The sequence below is a fragment of the Triticum aestivum genome, chromosome 7B (assembly GCF_018294505.1).
Source record: "Triticum aestivum cultivar Chinese Spring chromosome 7B, IWGSC CS RefSeq v2.1, whole genome shotgun sequence".
Taxonomy (NCBI): Eukaryota; Viridiplantae; Streptophyta; class Magnoliopsida; order Poales; family Poaceae; genus Triticum; species Triticum aestivum.
The window spans coordinates 579,130,694-579,147,142 of NC_057813.1; the positions used below are offsets into that span (position 1 = coordinate 579,130,694).

A 16,449-nucleotide genomic window follows, 5' to 3' on the forward strand; every position below is an offset into this window, starting at 1 on the left:
CTTTAGTATTTGGATCCAAGCATGGGTGAGACTAGCAAGTTTTAGTCCCACTACTTTTAGTCATGGGACTAAAACGTATCCAAGCATGCTCTGGGTCTCTTTCTCTGTTCTTTATTTCAATAGTACTCCGCCTCCCAATAGCTATTAACTACGAACGGAGTAGTTAATAGCTGCATCTCCGTTCGTATTAACTACTCCTGTTCGTAGGGCTCTTGTGCAGATAGGTTTGCCAAAAAAAATGATACATGACGCTGGTGCTTGGTACCGTGTGCCGCTGCTGTTTACGTATGTTTGTCAATTTGCAAAAAATTGTGTGGTTGTAAAAATAAACTTTAATTTTAATTTGCGATGTCAAATTTGCATTGTCAATTTGAATAGCTGTTTGTCAAATTTGCATTGTTACTTTGGGTCAAATTTCCAGTGAGAAGGAAATAGAGAACAATGAACAAAAAAAAAGGCAATCAGAAAAAAAATTAGATTAAGTCAATGATGTGTATTTTAATCAAGCAAAATCTCAATGCCAAATTCTTGGTATTCTATCCTATAACAATGACAAAATTTGGAGGTTTCAAATGTGCACTGTTCAATGTACTTGTATCTAATTTTTTCATTTATGTGCAGCCTGAAATATAAATAATTTTGAATTGAGATTTTGCATCCTTATTGTATATATCAATGACCGTGTCAAGACTTTTTTACGATTTTTTTGAAACTTAAAAGTATGTGTTTTGAAAATTTTAAAATAAACTGCTACGCGATGTTTGGGCTAAATTTGAAGTTCTCGTTGCAACACACGGGTATTACGCTAGTTTTTGTCAAAACACCAGGATAACCGGAGCCTGGAGCCAAAGTGGCTTAATTTCCGATTGTTTGAAAAACTCAGAAAACCCGCATGCCATCACTGCATCCGTTTATTAGAGCAACTCTAGCAGACCCCGCATCCGCCCCCGACCCGCAAAATAACCGCCAAAATGCGGGTACGGGCCGGAAAGCCTGCCCGATCAGACCCCGCATCCCGCCTCGTCCCGCAAAAAAATTTAGGGGGCGCGACAAATTCTCCGCCACAACCCGGGAAAACGCGGGTTTCCCCCTCGCGGCCGCGGTGCCCTGCATCGAAGAGAAGCAATTAGCGGGAGGGACATTTCAGCCCGCGCGCTTTCCCCCTCCTTCCGCCACCGCCCGCCCTTTGCTTCCGCCCGTCCGCCGCTGGCGATTCTGGCCATATCTGCGGGGGAATCGCGCCCCGGGGCCGCCCCACACCCTCCCGCGTCGAGCCGCTGCATCGCCCCTCCGGATCCGGCGAGAAGAGCCGCCCCCCCGTCGCCGCCGCCGTCGGGGATCGACTGCCGTCGAGCGCATCCCCTCGTCGCCGCCCCGGGATCAGCCGCCACCGGTGAGTCCCTTTCTGTGATTTTTGCGAGCTACGTAGTAGATTGACGCGCCGGTGTGCGTGTAGATGGAGTTGACCCCGTGTGAGAAGTTCTTGCTATTCGATTTGTCCGATTCGAACGACTCGGATGTTGAGAGCATGCTTGCGAACTTCCGGAAGCAAACATTAGTCATGGCGCTTGCCGTGAACGAGCATGAAGACGAGCACCGGAAGAGGAGGCGAGGATCGACTGTCGGTCGTTTGTGCATTCCTCGGAATCGCCATCTTGGGAATGAGATGTTGATGCAAGACTATTTCGCGGAGAATCCTACATATCCCCCGCACCTCTTTCGGAGAAGGTACCGAATGCGCCGATCCCTCTTTGTGAAAATTGTTGAAGCTTGCGAGGCAAATTGTTGATATTTTAATCAAAGAAGAAATGTCGCGGGCTTAAAGGGATTTAGTGCATATCAAAAAATCTCCGCAGCTATGCGGGTGATTGCATATGGCGTTCCGGCTGACTATGCCGATGAGTATCCTCGCATTGGTCAAGATAGCACAATTGAGTCAGTGCGTAGATTTGCGAAAGCGATCATTCGTGTCTTCGGTCCTGAGTATCTTCGGGCACCCAATGAAGATGACACAAAAAAATTGATGGCATCAAATGAGAGGAGAGGTTGGCCTGGCATGCTAGGTAGCATTGACTGTATGCATTGGAATTGGAAAAATTGCCCCAAGGCTTGGCAAGGAATGTATTGTGGCAAGTCTCATGATGCAACAATTGTGCTAGAGGCCGTAGCATCCGAGGATTTATGGATTTGGCATTGCTTTTTTGGTATGCTAGGTACTCTCAATGATATCAATGTGTTGCAACGGTCTCATTTGTTTGCTAGGCTTGCTAGTGGTGATGCTCCTGCTTGCAACTACACTGCCAATGGGCATGAATACACAAAGGGGTACTATCTTGCAGATGGTATATACCCTCCTTGATGCACATTTGTCAAGAGCATCAAAGAACCCAAAACAAAAAAACAATGTGAATTTGCAAGGGTGCAAGAGGCAGCCCAAAAAGACATTGAAAGAGCATTCGGTGTTTTGCAATCTAGGTTTGCCATTGTCCGTGGTCCTGCTCGTTTTTGGGATAAAAAAACCTTGAAAACATAATGACATGCTGTGTTATCCTGCACAATATGATTCTTGAAGATGGGAGAGGATTGAACTTAGAATTCTTTTACGACAATGTGGGTAGCCGTGTCAAACCAGCAAGAGACTCAAACCGCATTAGAGCTTTTCTTCAGACATACAAGGAGATTGAAAATGCAGACACCCACTTTCAATTTCAGAAAGATCTCATTGAGCACCATTGACAAATGGCTGGACAGTGACTTATTTTTGTATTCATTTGTATTTGTATTCATGACAATTTTTTTATTGCACTATTTAAGTTTGCTATGGTTATTTGAATAATTATTTGTAATGCGAATGATTATTGTATTATGTTTGATTGGAATAATACAGTTTGTTTCTGATTGTTGAATTATGTTCTATTTGATATTTGCGGGCTGATGATATGCGGGATGCAGCAGCGCACACAGCTGACCCCCAAAGCCGACCCGTAAAAAGGAATATTCTGCGAATATACTTTTTTACGGATCCGTTTGGGGGTCTGCATCTGTGCCAGCCTAAACTGACCCGCAAAAGCTGTTTTGTGCGAACTGCAAACGTGTTTTGCGGGCCGGCGGGATGCGGGGTCTGCTGGAGTTGCTCTTACACTATTTAGACGCATAAACAGCTTATTTTATTGCCACTCACCGGAAAATAAAGAAATATCACTGGGAAGTTCCCGTTACATCGAGTTTCCCATCCACGAGATCTTGCAAGAAACCGGTGAAAGAACGATGCGACGAGCCGCCTTCCTGGATCGCGCAACGGGAATCCTCGCGCAGTCCGGCAGCTCTTCTCCTCATTTCTTGGCCAACACCACTGTCAGAGTCCATCAGTTTGCCCACGGCAGCAGAGATCGCGGCCCTGCCCACGGTGCCATCCTCCCTCTTCTGCCCCCTCAGGTCGATGCCGACCTTCCATTCGTCGGCGGCCATCCGGGCATTCACCAGTTGATCCCAGGTCCGAGGGAAGGCGAGCAATGGCACCCCGGCGTACACGGCCTCCAGCACCGAGTTCCATCCGCAGTGGCTGAGGAAGCCGCCGACGGAGGGGTGGCACAGCACCTTCTGCTGCTCGCACCACGGCACCACCAACCCCCTGTCGCCGCACATCTGCTGCACATCGGCGGCCTTGTCCCGGGCCACCCAGAAGAACCTGACCCCGCTGTCACGCAGACCCATGGCGATCTCTTGGAGCTGCGAGGGCGGCATGCGGATATAGCTGCCGAACGAGACGTACAGCACCGAGTTCTCTGGTTGCGCGTCCAGCCACTCACGGTGCTCCTCCTCGTGGATCTTGTTGTCCCCGTCGAGTGCCGATTGCGGGACCGAAGGGCCGATTGGGTACACGGGGCATGGAAGTGACTCTGCTATTGTGTTGATGGCACTGGGCTCAAGCTCGAGGAAGGAGGTGAAAAGGACACACTGTACTTTGCGTACGTCGGCGAACATCTCCACTGCTATTTCAAATGGTCGCTTTCTCTCCCAGGCGCGGATGATCTTGAGATCAGACAGCCTTATCGATGTGAGGCCCGGGACCGGGAGGTATTCCTCCAAAGACTTGATGCCTAGTTCTGCAGAGCATGAAAGTACACATCAGTAGTTATGTGTGCGATTAGCTAAGGACGAATTGGAGATGCATTTTGCAAACACACTAGCAGAAGCATACTTAGATGCTTGTTCGTTCCCATCTCTATCACTCTAAAACAAATACTGGAGCATTCTCAGATAATTACTAGTACTTACCTTCTTGGGAGTCACGTCCATCCACCGGTGGCCACAGGTCCAAGTGGTAGAGCGCCAAGAAGAACGTGGCCGGCTGAGTCCACAGCGAGCACACCGGTATCCCGCGCCGCGCGCCGGCGGCCAACGCCCACGTCAGGAAGGTATCGGCCAGGACAGCCTCCGGCCGCAGCTCCAAACGATCGAGCAGCCGCTCGACGGGTTCCCCCATCTTGTCGCGCACGGCCTCGACGAATCCAGCGTGGTCGGCACCACGGCCACGCTCAGAGGGGGTGACGTTGGGGATGGTGGCGAGCCGGACGCGGTCCGGCAGCGTGACGGAGGCCAGCAGCGCCTGCCACTCCTCCGTGACGACGACGGTGACGGTGAGGGAGCCGTCCGCGGCCACGAGCAGGCGGCACAGGGCGAGCATGGGGTTGATGTGGCCGCGGCCCGGGTACGGCAACGCGACCACGTGCCGAACCGACGCCGCTGTCGTGGAGGCCATTGTTTGAGATGCAGAGAGGAGATCCGTGGGGTTTGGCGACCACTAGAATGCAGGTTACATAATTAGTACTGTATTATATAACACGATGCTGATTGAGATGCACGCTTCGTTTGGGAGCTCAGAGCTCAGTATTTTTTTAATCATAGAGTTCTAAAAACGAATCACTAGAGCGAAATATTACAGTTTTGTACCAACAATATTTCAATTTATAAGAAAAATTGGTCGAAACTAAGGACTAGTTTGTCATCGAAGTATTTTTGAAGCATGTAACCAGTATCACGGTTTCTATAAAACACTCTAGTACTTTGGCGTGTCTGATGCAGTGAATACCGTGGTTTTAAAAGCTTAAGTATTGTTCAAAACTTTATTTTCTTCTGTATTGAAAACTTCAATCTTGACTTTTTTTTTCTTCTAAACTGAAGTATTATCCAAAACTAAAGTTTTTCTTTGCCTGGCTATTAAATACTTTGGTTTGCCAATATATACTTTGATTTTAGAAAATTGCGCTCCCAACGGCTGCATTTTGGGTGCTCAATATTTTCAAAACTACGTATTGTAAAACTGAGGTATTTTATTGTAGGCTAATGAATACTCTATTTTTGCATAATACTTCAGTTTAGGAAAGGGCGGATTGGGAGTAAAGTTTTCTTTTTAGCAAAAAAACAGAAGTTTAGAGGATGTTTAGCTTTTATAACCATATTATTCACTGCGTCCAGATACGTCAAAGTATTCAATACTTAAATATATTTTTAAACCAAAGTATTCATGAAATACTTCAAAAATGGAGCTCCCAAACATACCAAAATTTCCAATATGGCAAACAAATCTAAATTTTATAGTACAATATTTTAGTTTATAAAACCACAATATTTATTAGACCCAAACATCTTAAAAAGTAGGCCCTGTTTGGGAGCTCCTAATTTTTTAAGTATTCCTAAAATACTTGGTTTCCAAAAGTATTAAATAATTTAAGGGATCTGGGTCTTATAAGTATTTTATTTTGGAAAATGAAATATTATCCAAAACTATAGTTTTCTTGTCCTATTGAAAACTCGAGTCCCGACCTCTTTTTTCTAAACTGCAACATTCCTTTGCCAAGGACTTGAATACATTATTTTCTAAATATTATGGTTTAAGAAAAGCTAAGCTTAGAAACTGAAGAATTACCGGAATACTTGGAGAAACATAGCTTTCAAACCGACCATAGTCACTTTATTCTCCAACTTCCAGATGTTCCTTCTATTGTCTTCTAGATATGAGGTGAGAGGATGGAACACGTGTCTAGGCTTCTAATGATTAAACATGGCACAAGCGAAAGAAACAGGATGAATCTGCTTTTGTTTTGTACTTCCTCCACTTTAAATTATAAATGTTTAGATCTAGTTGTCGCCAAAGTTTTTCTAAAACTGTGGTATTTTAAAACGGCATACCAGTATTATCATGCCTAGCAAAGCAATACTTCAGCCTGAAAAAAGAGCTATGGACCTCATTTTTATATATTTTTAAATTACTGTAGTTTTATTAAATACTGAATTATATAAAACTATATTTTTTGCTAATGTAAAACACTTCAAAGTATTTGAACCCACAGTATTTTCAAAAACTATAGTTTTCTTGAAATAGTTTAAAAGTACTTTACTCTCAAACATACCCTAGCCTTGTTTCCGTTTCGGTGCGTCTCGGTGTGTCGGTTCACTAGTTTCTACCCATACATAATCCACGACAGAACATCTTGTAATTTGGAAAAGGTGAAGTGAGTACCTCCGTTTCAGAACATGGTTTGGTAGATCATAACTACTCCCTCCGTTTTAAAATAGATGACTTTCATTCGTTCAAACATGCATGTATGTAGACATGTTTTAGTCTATATATACATGCATGTATGGACAAAATGGAAGTCATCTATTTTGAAACGGAGGGAGTATATATTTTCTTGAAACTAAGACTATAACAATTATTGCTGCTAGAAAATAAAGCTACCTTACTCGCCCACATAGAAAAAATTATCATGGCCCTTAATTATGTGGTGGTTTGCAATCATGGTGGTCCACATTATTATAATTTAGAAAATATACTATGCTACCCATCAGCCACGATGGTCTGAAACAAGCAGAAGTCCGTCGCCCATGTTTGTAATCAACAAACAAACTCACATAGTAGGTGCTTTCGTGGAAAGTCATTTGTGATTCCGAGCTTCGGTGCTCCATTCGTTAATTTTTTTAAAGTTAAAAGTTTCAAAAACTTATGAAAAAAATCAAGATGTAGTACATGATGTAGATTGCAAACGTGCAAAATCGCAACGTCAAATTAGTCAAATTATATATATTATGGGCTCCACATAAGTGATAAAATCTAAACAAATTTGAAAATTTGAAATACATATTTTGATCTCTAGATTTTATTATTTTTGTGTAGCTTAAAATTCAAAGTATTTTAAGTTTAAATTTTACATGTTTGTAGAATATATCATTAAGAACATCTATGATTTTTTCACATTTTTAGACTTTGAAATATGACTTTTAATTTTTTTTACGACGGAAACACTAGAGCTCGGGAACAAGAAATCCATGCTCGTGCTTTCATTGCTATTCACATCTTCCAGTCACGAATCTGCAGTGCTATTATATAATGGACACAATTAAAATGAATGAATGGCTAAATCAAAATAATATATTATTTTGGTCTATATACAAAGTTACCCTAAAAATGAAGTGCGGAACAAAAAGAGTCCCTTTTTTGTTGTGTTTGTGTCGAATATTATGTACTATTAGAGTTACAGTAGGACTTGAAATTGTAATAGGTCTGGACAGACTAGGATAGTGTTGAAGTCGAATATGTGTATTCTAGTCTCCTATATAACGAGGGGCATCACATGATGTAACCTATGACAACTTGATAACAGCTGACGCACAAACGGAGCCGACGGATTGTGTCGGGCCGACGATCAATGCGGTCGATGCAATGGTCAACGATGAGGAACATATGTATTCATGCCCCGCAGAATAGATGAGTTCACCGAACTGTGTTAACAAATCTTGGTGTCGTCTTCGTGCTGTGATTGGTTAGTGCTTGATAGATCTACAGATGGCGTCCACCACTATAACAGACGGTATCCACATTCAGCAGGAGGCTCGAAGGCTACAGTTAGTTGATTCAGAGGGGTCGGGAAAATTAATTAGTCAATTGGACTAGCGGGCTGCAGCTCTGGCGAGTATTTCCGTCAGATCAGGCATATATCGGGATTTTCTTGGATAAGAATAAAAGCAATCAGGATCGGTTGCCGCCGTAGCAACGCAGGAAACCAATGTTTGGCTGTGCATGTGGTGGGCCAACATCCTGCGCATGAACGTGGACAATGCACATAAACGTGGACAAGGGCACCGAAGCTCGGAATCACAAATGACTTTCCACGAAATATTACGGTTTTGGGCTGCACCCATCCTAACGCCTCTCTCCCACCAAAACCGTACCGCAGGATGCAGCAGGGCAAGCTGGGACGAGCTGGCAGATCTATTCAGCAAAAAAAGATAACAATAAAAAAATCCATCAAGCAATACGTCGACGGGGTCCATCGGAAGTAGCATGCGAGATTAAGGCATTTGCTAGTGTTGGGAGTTGAGTAACTTTGCAGCATCAGTACATGAAGCATAGGCAAAAAGAATTCTACCTGCGCGCGCGGTACAGCAGTTTAGTTATTTTCTTCGCAGGCCAGCCGAAAAGGAAAAAATCACGGAGCCAACGGGTGCCGTATTTGAAGTGCAAAAGTTTCGACGGGACCAGAAACTTCGTGTTATAACAGACGAGAGTCAAATACTTGTTAGCGCAACAAGGATGCTTGAAGGCATTGCGGGATAACAAGCCACTAAGATGGATAATGATGACCTAGAGGAGTTGCAGATTCAAGCAACCGGAACCATACGATTGTGTTTGTCGGAGCAAGTCATCTATCATTGTGATAGATGAGAATTCGCCGAACAAAGTTTGGGGAGAAATGGGAGAGTCAGTTTATGTCAAAGACTACGACGTCCAAGGTGTATTTGAAGCAAAAGTTATACAAACCGAAGATGCAAGAGAGGGCGGATTTTGTGGATCACATCAATACCATTAATCGGGTTGTCACGGATCTAGCACGTCTGAGTGTTAAGATTGACGATAAGAATAGGACGATTCTCCTTCTTTGTCCACTGTTGTTGCTCTATAAGCATTTGATCACTACGTTGGCGTACGACAAGGAGACTGTTAAACTTGAGAATGTCACTGCAGCGTTATTATCCTATGATATGAGGAAGAAGAACAACACATAAAAAGGCGCTCATCGTGAAGGTTTGCTAGTCAATGGTGGGCAAGGCAGGAAAGAACATGAAAAATAAGAAGGTGGAGTATCACAAGTGCAAGGAGTGGGAACATATCAAGAAGGATTGTCCAGATCTCAATGGTGGGTCAAATGCTAATATAGCAACTCATAGTGATGACTCAGACAACGACAGTCAACTAAAGGTGAAGCGTGGATGTTGGATTCGGCTAGCTCTTTCCATATGATGCCCAATAGGGAGTGATTCTCTTTGTACAAGCTTGGTGAGCTTGATATAGCCTACGTGAGAGATGACACGGGCCATCGTGTTGCTGGAGTAGGTGACATCAAAATCAATATGTTTGAAGGAGTAGAACGGGTGCTTCGGAGAGTCAGACATGTGTCAGGGTTGAAGAGGAATCTAATTTCGCTTGGAGTTCTACATGATGGTGGTATGATATTCCGTTGTGATCGGGATAAGAAGACCATGAGAATCGTGGAAGATAAGGTGACCGTGATGATGGGAGAGAGGACATCTTTGCATCTTTACAAGTTGCAAGGGGGCACTATTGCAGGTGGAGACATGGAGACTGAAGTTGCCGGGGTAGCATATGTGTTCCACAGAGGCGGCGGGTCTATGGCAGACTCGTCGAGTAGCTCTCGGTAAGCTACGAAGAAGACAACCCAAGTCTGGAGTACATGGAAATTTGACACTTGTACTAACTCAAAGTGGTGGAGAATATTTGCTAAGATGAGTTTGTTGTGTGAAAGTGCGTTATATCGACTAGAGGGGGGGGGGGGGTGAATAGGCGATTTCTATGAATTCTTCACTCAGGAATTTGCTGGTGAGGAAATTCCTAAATGAAGAACTACTTGCAGCGGAATGAGTACTCAGAAAGGAACATAACAGAACACAAGCATAGTCATCATGATGAAATGAAGACAAGCATAGAGTACAGAAAGCGTAAACACAGGATAACACAAGGAAGAAGACGGACAGACTGAAGAATTGGAACTGAGAAAATTGAGAAAGTCTCCAGTCAATGTCTTCAAACTGATATGAACAAGCATACAACAACATACATGAGGAAATGAAAGAGTTGAGGAGATAGAACCAGTTAGCTCGATGAAGACAATGATTTGGTAGACCAGTTCCAACTACTGTCTCAGTTGTACATCTGGTTGGAGCGGCTGAGTATTTAAACTCGAAGACACCTAGTCCCGGACACACAGTCCTCACCGTATTCTCCTTGAGCTAAGGTCACACAGACCTCACCCAATCACTCATGGTAAGTCTTCAGGTGACTTCCAAACCTTCAGAAACTCGGTCACTCGGCGATCCACAATTCCTCTTGGATGCTCTAGACCTTGACGCCTAACCGTCTGGAAGAAGCACACTCTTCAAAGGAAGCAAGTGTCGGATCCATGCAGGATCAATCTTTTCAGTGATGCTCAATCACTTTGGGTTTTGTAGGTTTGGGTTTGGGATTTCCTCACTTGATGATTTTCACTCAAAGTCCTCGGAGGATGGGTTGCTCTCAAATGACAAGTGTCAGTTTCTCTCGGAGCAGCCAACCAACTAGTGGTTGTAGGGGGCGGCTATTTATAGCCGGGGAGCAGCCCGACATGATAAGACATAAATGCCCTTGTCTGATATGACCGTTAGGTGGGTAGATATTTTGGGACAGCTGGCGCGTAGCACAGCAACGGTCGGAATATTTGAGGTTCGAATTCCTCAGGGCTATCATGTTCCTCACTTCATAGGCAATCCGCACTGGCGAATTCCTAACTCTTCAGTCAGAACAAATTCCTCAGAGACCAGAAGAACTTCGTCTCTGTCACTGAAGAATATGACTGAACTGTGCGAGATTTCCAATGGCTTCACTCGAAAGGATTGGTAGGTGTAGGATTTTGAGTTGAGCATCACATGGAAATTTTTCCTTAGTATTTCCTCGACCCCCTTTAACAGTACGGTGTTTCCTATGACTCAAGAAAGAGAAAATGAAACAGTAAAAACAAGAGTCTTCATGCTTCATGTTCCTCGAATGATTACCAAGTCTTCAAGGTCACACCAATTTCTTCACTTTCAAAGTCTTCAGAAAGTCTTCAGAAATCCAAAGTCTTCAGTCGAAGAACTTCATTTTTAGGGGTCGACTTTCTCTGTAAATATCAAACTCCTCATAGACTTATAGACCTGTGTACACTCACAAACGCATCAGTCCCTTAACCTATAAGTCTTCAATACACCAAAATCACTAAGGAGCACTAGATGCACTTACAATCTCCCCCTTTTTGGTGATTGATGACAATATAGGTTAAGTTTTCAACGGGGATAAACATGTGAAGTGTAAATACTGATATTGAGGAATTTGATTGCAAGATATAGAAGAACTCCCCCTGAAGATGTGCATAGTGAGGAATTTGCTTTTGAAGCAATGCACACTTGAAGAGTATAATCATGGAGATCTCCCCCTATATCTTGTAATTCATACACGCATTTGATATATAATATGAAGAATTTGAAATGCATGATGAAATATGGTGACTGATGTAATTCAGCATGCATGCATTAACATTAAAGAGGAATAAGCATGCAGAAGAACACAACAAAAGTATCAGGTCACCATAGAGTTTAAGATTACAACTCGATCCAGCAAAGTCATCAGAAGAACGAGAGTTGTAACTTAGCAAAAAAACGCCCATATAAGATAGACCCGCTTGAAGACTAACTCAAATTTCTCCCCCTTTGTCATCGAATGACCAAAAGGGTTGAAACTGAGGACTAACGCCCCTGAAGAATATCATGATGATGGAGGAGCGCTAGCGTTGTCAGGGTCTTGAGTCGTTGTAGGGCCTGCTGCAGTGTCGTCCAAGTCTTCATGCTCGTCCGTGGCGCGTGATGAAGAATATGAGCTGGCCACCAAGGAAGGAACCTTGACTTTCTTGAATCTCTTCGGTGGAGGTGCAGACCAGTCAAAGTCTTCCTTGAAGCCCATTTGCTTCAGATCTTCTTCACCATATAGATGTGACAGAATAGCCCAGGTGCAATCAAACACTTCATGGAGGTAGTAGTGGTTTTTCTTCACTGCATTATGGTTAGAAGTCATGTCGTGAAGAATAAAGCCAAACTGACGCTTAACCCATTTATGGTTCCGATCGACCTTCTGGTGAAGACTTATAATCAGTTCACGGTCAGTCATCACACGAGGAGCAGTAGCTTGAGGACTTGACTTTGGAGCATTGGCAGCAGAATCATGTGTGGCAGAGTCATCATTGGTGGAGTAAGATGCAGCTTTGCAGAACTGACCATCCAATGGACGAGTGCCTTCATCGATCACGGCTGGTGACTTGCCCTTCTCATCGGATGAGGAAATTGTCCGCTTGGGGACTTCAATAGGGGGCAAGTAGCTGAGGTGATTCCGAAAATCAGCCTTGTAGTTGAGTGAAGACCTTGTTTTGAGGAATCTCATGATCCACGGCGCGTAAGGCTTCAGCCCAAATGGTGAAAGTGCAACATTCGCTAGAGTCCTCATGAAGAAATCATGGTAATTGATAGGGATACCATGCATGATGTTGAAGAGCATATTCTTCATCATCCCCACAATTTCTTCATCCAATGAATCATGACCTTTGATTGGACTGATAGTCTTCGTCAGAATGCGATAGATGGTCCTTGGTACATACAACAAATCCTTCACGAGGAATTTGGTCCTTTGGGCTTGTCCAGGCTTCAGCGACTTCATGAGCACTTGCATATAGTGGTCAGTGAGTTCAGGTTCATCATACAGACATCGCGCGCCTTCTGGTGGAGGACTGATTGGCAAGGCACGAAGCAATTCAGAGGCTGGTGCCTTGTAATGAGTGTTTTCGGTCATCCAGTCCAACACCCACTATTTGACGTCAACAACATCGCCTGTGATATGCAAAGTTGCGTAGAACTGAAGAATAAGCTCTTCATTCTAGTCAACGATGTCAGTGCAAAAGTTAAGGAGACCTGCATCATGAAGCATATTGAGGACCGGCGTGAAGCAAGGCATAGATTCCATATCCACGTGAGGAATGTGCTTGTGGTCGAAGACTTTGTCCTTGTCAAAGAGAACTGAGGAATAGAAGTTGGCCTAGCTGGTAGTCCAGAAGCGCTTCCTTCTAAGACGAGCATTGTCATATGGGTTAAAATCAGTGAAGAACACACGCTCGCAGAAGAAATCATCAGCCTTGAATTTTGGCTTCTTGGAGAAGGGATTCTTTGGCTTGGGTTGAGGGGTGTCAGTGATCTGCAGTACCACCTCAGGAATCGCAATCTCAGGTTCCTAATGCTGAGGAATTTCAGTTTCTTCTGCAGCTGCCGCCTGGGTCATCACTTCTTCATTCACATTTTCTTCAGCACTAGTGGCTGGAATTTCTTCATGAACACTTGGGGTTGCATAAGGTTCTTCAGATCCCATTTGAACTTCAGTAGCGGCCGGGGACTGAGGAATAGCTTGGAGAGGAGTGAACAATGGAGAGTTGGGGTGCTGACTTTCCCAAAAGTCATCATTCAATACTGGTGTGGTACATCTGATGTCCACATCCTCATCTTCCATTTCTTCAACACCAGCCTCTTCAGCAGTGAACTGAGGCATAGGTGATGAGATGACTGGGGTTGAAGGGATTCTACCCACTTCAATTTCTTCGTCCAACTGCTCTATCGAAGCAGCAGAAGGAGTTTCTTCATCGGATTCATCAAGAATCACATAATCTTCACCAAAAGGAACAAGGTCCTTTGATGGCATTGATGAGACTGGAACGACATCAATTGGATTGTCAATTGAACTGATCAGAGTCTTCATCTTCTTCAGAGCTGAAGAATTTGAAGAAGTTGATGCCTTCCTTTTCTTCACAGCTGCACCTTCTGCGGCCTTGGTCTTCTTCGCATCTGATGCAGATGGAAGGATCAGAGTTAGTGTAGGCGCAGGAGGTGTAGAGGATGTTGGTGCATTTTCTTCAGGCGCAACTGTTGCAGTTGCCCTGACTTGTTCACTTTCCTCAGGCGCACCACTAGTGGATGCCCTAGCAATATCTTCAGTGGCTGGAATGGAGTCATCAGCCCTGGTACTCTCATTTTCTTTAGCAGCCTGGCTGACATCAGCGATGCTGGCATGTTCTTTAGTAGGCTGGGCAGATGCTTCAGCCTGAGGAATTTCAACGTGCACCGGAGCAGTGGCAGTTGAAGAGAAAGTCTTCATCAACTTGACGAACCGAACCTTTGCTCCCTTCCAATCAGCATAGTACCGATTGAAATCATCACTCAATTGCTTGATTTCAGCTTGTAAAGCAATGAGTTGTTCAGGGGTAATGGTGAGGACATTGTCCTTGAGGTAGCGCTGTTTCTTGTACTGCGCTTTCTTCAGCCTTCATCCTTCTTCATATTTCCACTTCTCTTCCTCAGTGAAGTGAGTCAGAACATGACTTTGACCAGGAGTGAGGTTCATCTCCGGTAAAGGTGTAGTGGGGTCCTTGTGCCATAAGTCAATGAAATCAAGGATCAACTTGGGATCTAGAATTAGTGGCACATTGCTGCCTTTGGCTCTAGCGGCCTTGGCTTGCCTGTCCTTGATGATTTCGGCAAGTTCTTCATCATCAACCTCATCGTCATCAGAGGGGATTTGGAAGGCAACCTGCTTCTTGTGAGGACTTGGGCGAAGGCCTCATCCAGCAGTGGCCTTTTTCTTCAGCAGAGATGGACCGGCTGAGGAACTTGGTGCAGCAGTGGAGCTAGCAGATGCTCCTGAGGCAATAGAGATGCCAGTTGTTCTTTGGCACGTGGCAAGATGCACAGGTGCCGAAGATTTGGTCGGAGCAGCTGAAGACTTTGTCGGAGGAACTGAGGACTTTGGAGGAGGAGGAGCAGACTGAGGAATTTGCCGTGAGGGCTTTGAAGATACTGGCCTTGAGGGCATTTCTGAGGAGCTTGGCCGTGAGGGCATTGAAGGAGAGGCACCAGACTTGTGGGAAGGCTTATTTGGCATAACCTTCCTGGGCTTACTACCAGAGGCCTCAGCAGTGTTAGCAGCAGCAGTAGAATCTTCATTGAATTTCCTCACTGCTTCCTTTGCTTGCTTGGCCAGTTTGGCCTGGCGCCTAGCCCATTCAGCAGCATAGTCCTCACCGCGCTTGAGGCTGGTGAGATCCGCTAGTTGGCCAGGTCTCAATGGAGGTCTTGAGCATGGAGGGTTGAGCGCGAATTTCTTCATGTATTTGGGAGTAACATACCTGTACTCCCTCCATTCTCATGCCCATCTCCTCTCAATCCGTTGTATGCACACTTTGCGCTGATTCTTGTCCTCCTTGCCAAACTTGGCCTCGTCAGGAGTGCAGTATCTAGCATAAATGTCCTCAGGGATTTCAAATGCTGTATTGACCTCAGGCCTTTTTCCTCCCTTTTGTGGCTTCTTGTCGTCAGCCATTTTCTTCAGCTGAGGATGAACACCTGAAGTTTCTGAAGAGGTATGCAACTTTTCTTCGAGGAATGCTGCAAATGAGTTAAGTTGATGAGAACCTAGTGATTCAGCAGCAGACATTTGTACCTGTGAACAGAGTATAGTTGCGAGGAATTTGGAGAGGTCATATGCGTTCTCAGAAGATTTTCAAAAAGAATAGGTTTGAGGAATTTGACCGATGAGTCTTGAAGAATTTCACTAAGCGTTCTTTATCTTAGGTTCCAGAGTTGTACAGATTTGAAAATCCACACAATTGAGGAATCTTGAAGAAAATCATTGCTTAGAGAAACGAATCAAGAACAGATAACATGTGAGGTGTTTTGTGTGTGAAGATTTGAAGAATAAACACCTTTGAAGATTTTTAAGAAAACACATGAATCAAAGCGGGCAATAAAAGTAACTTTTAATTACCCAAAGTGAAGAACACGACGAACTGGGAAGTGTTGAGGTGAAGTTCGTCCGTTCAGATCTTCCACGCCCTAACTCGGTAGAGGAAGACAACTACGGCAGCGGCGGAGTGAAGAAATCCGCAACCGGCGCGAGTACGAAGGCGACGAGGTCGAGGCAGTGAAGCTCTTCCTCACCGGCGATGATGAAGTAGCGACGGCGCTAGGGTTTGGTAAGCTCGAGCGGGAGAAAGGTCGAGCGGAGTAAAAATGAAGTGAGGAAGAGGCAGGGGTATTTATAGCGGCAGTGAAAAACTGTGCGCTCGAAGATTTCGGAGGAACGTGCCGCTGGCCCTTCTCATTCACGTGCCATGTGTCACCCACGTACTATGAGGTGACGATCTTGTAGGATCATGGGTGAATAGATAAGTATTTTATCGCGGAATGCGGAACGGTCTGAGCGGTAAAGCCGAAAATTAAGATAAGATTTTTTTAAGTTTTCGTTCGCAATTTCTTCATCTGTCAATGACA

General features: G+C 44.6%; 1 protein-coding gene across 1 annotated transcript; it reads right to left on the bottom strand.

The window, feature by feature from the left end:
* Positions 1-3,156: 3,156 nt before the first annotated feature.
* On the bottom strand, positions 3,157-4,792 carry LOC123161071 (UDP-glycosyltransferase 87A1). The gene is made up of 2 exons (XM_044578928.1): positions 4,279-4,792; positions 3,157-4,106 (listed from the first exon to the last, which is right to left on the bottom strand). The coding sequence occupies exons 1-2, from the start codon at positions 4,760-4,762 to the stop codon at positions 3,199-3,201; spliced, it is 1,392 nt and encodes a 463-aa protein (XP_044434863.1). The 5' UTR covers positions 4,763-4,792; the 3' UTR covers positions 3,157-3,198.
* Between the last annotated feature and the right edge of the window lie 11,657 nt (positions 4,793-16,449).

What these genes read in the sequence shown, in the direction of transcription:
- LOC123161071 (XM_044578928.1), bottom strand. Translation starts at nt 4,762, where the DNA reads ATGGCCTCCACGACAGCGGCGTCGGTTCGGCACGTGGTCGCGTTGCCG. An exon ending in TGGACGTGACTCCCAAGAAG is followed by an intron (nt 4,107 to 4,278) that starts GTAAGTACTAGT and finishes CATGCTCTGCAG; the next exon opens with AACTAGGCATCAAGTCTTTG.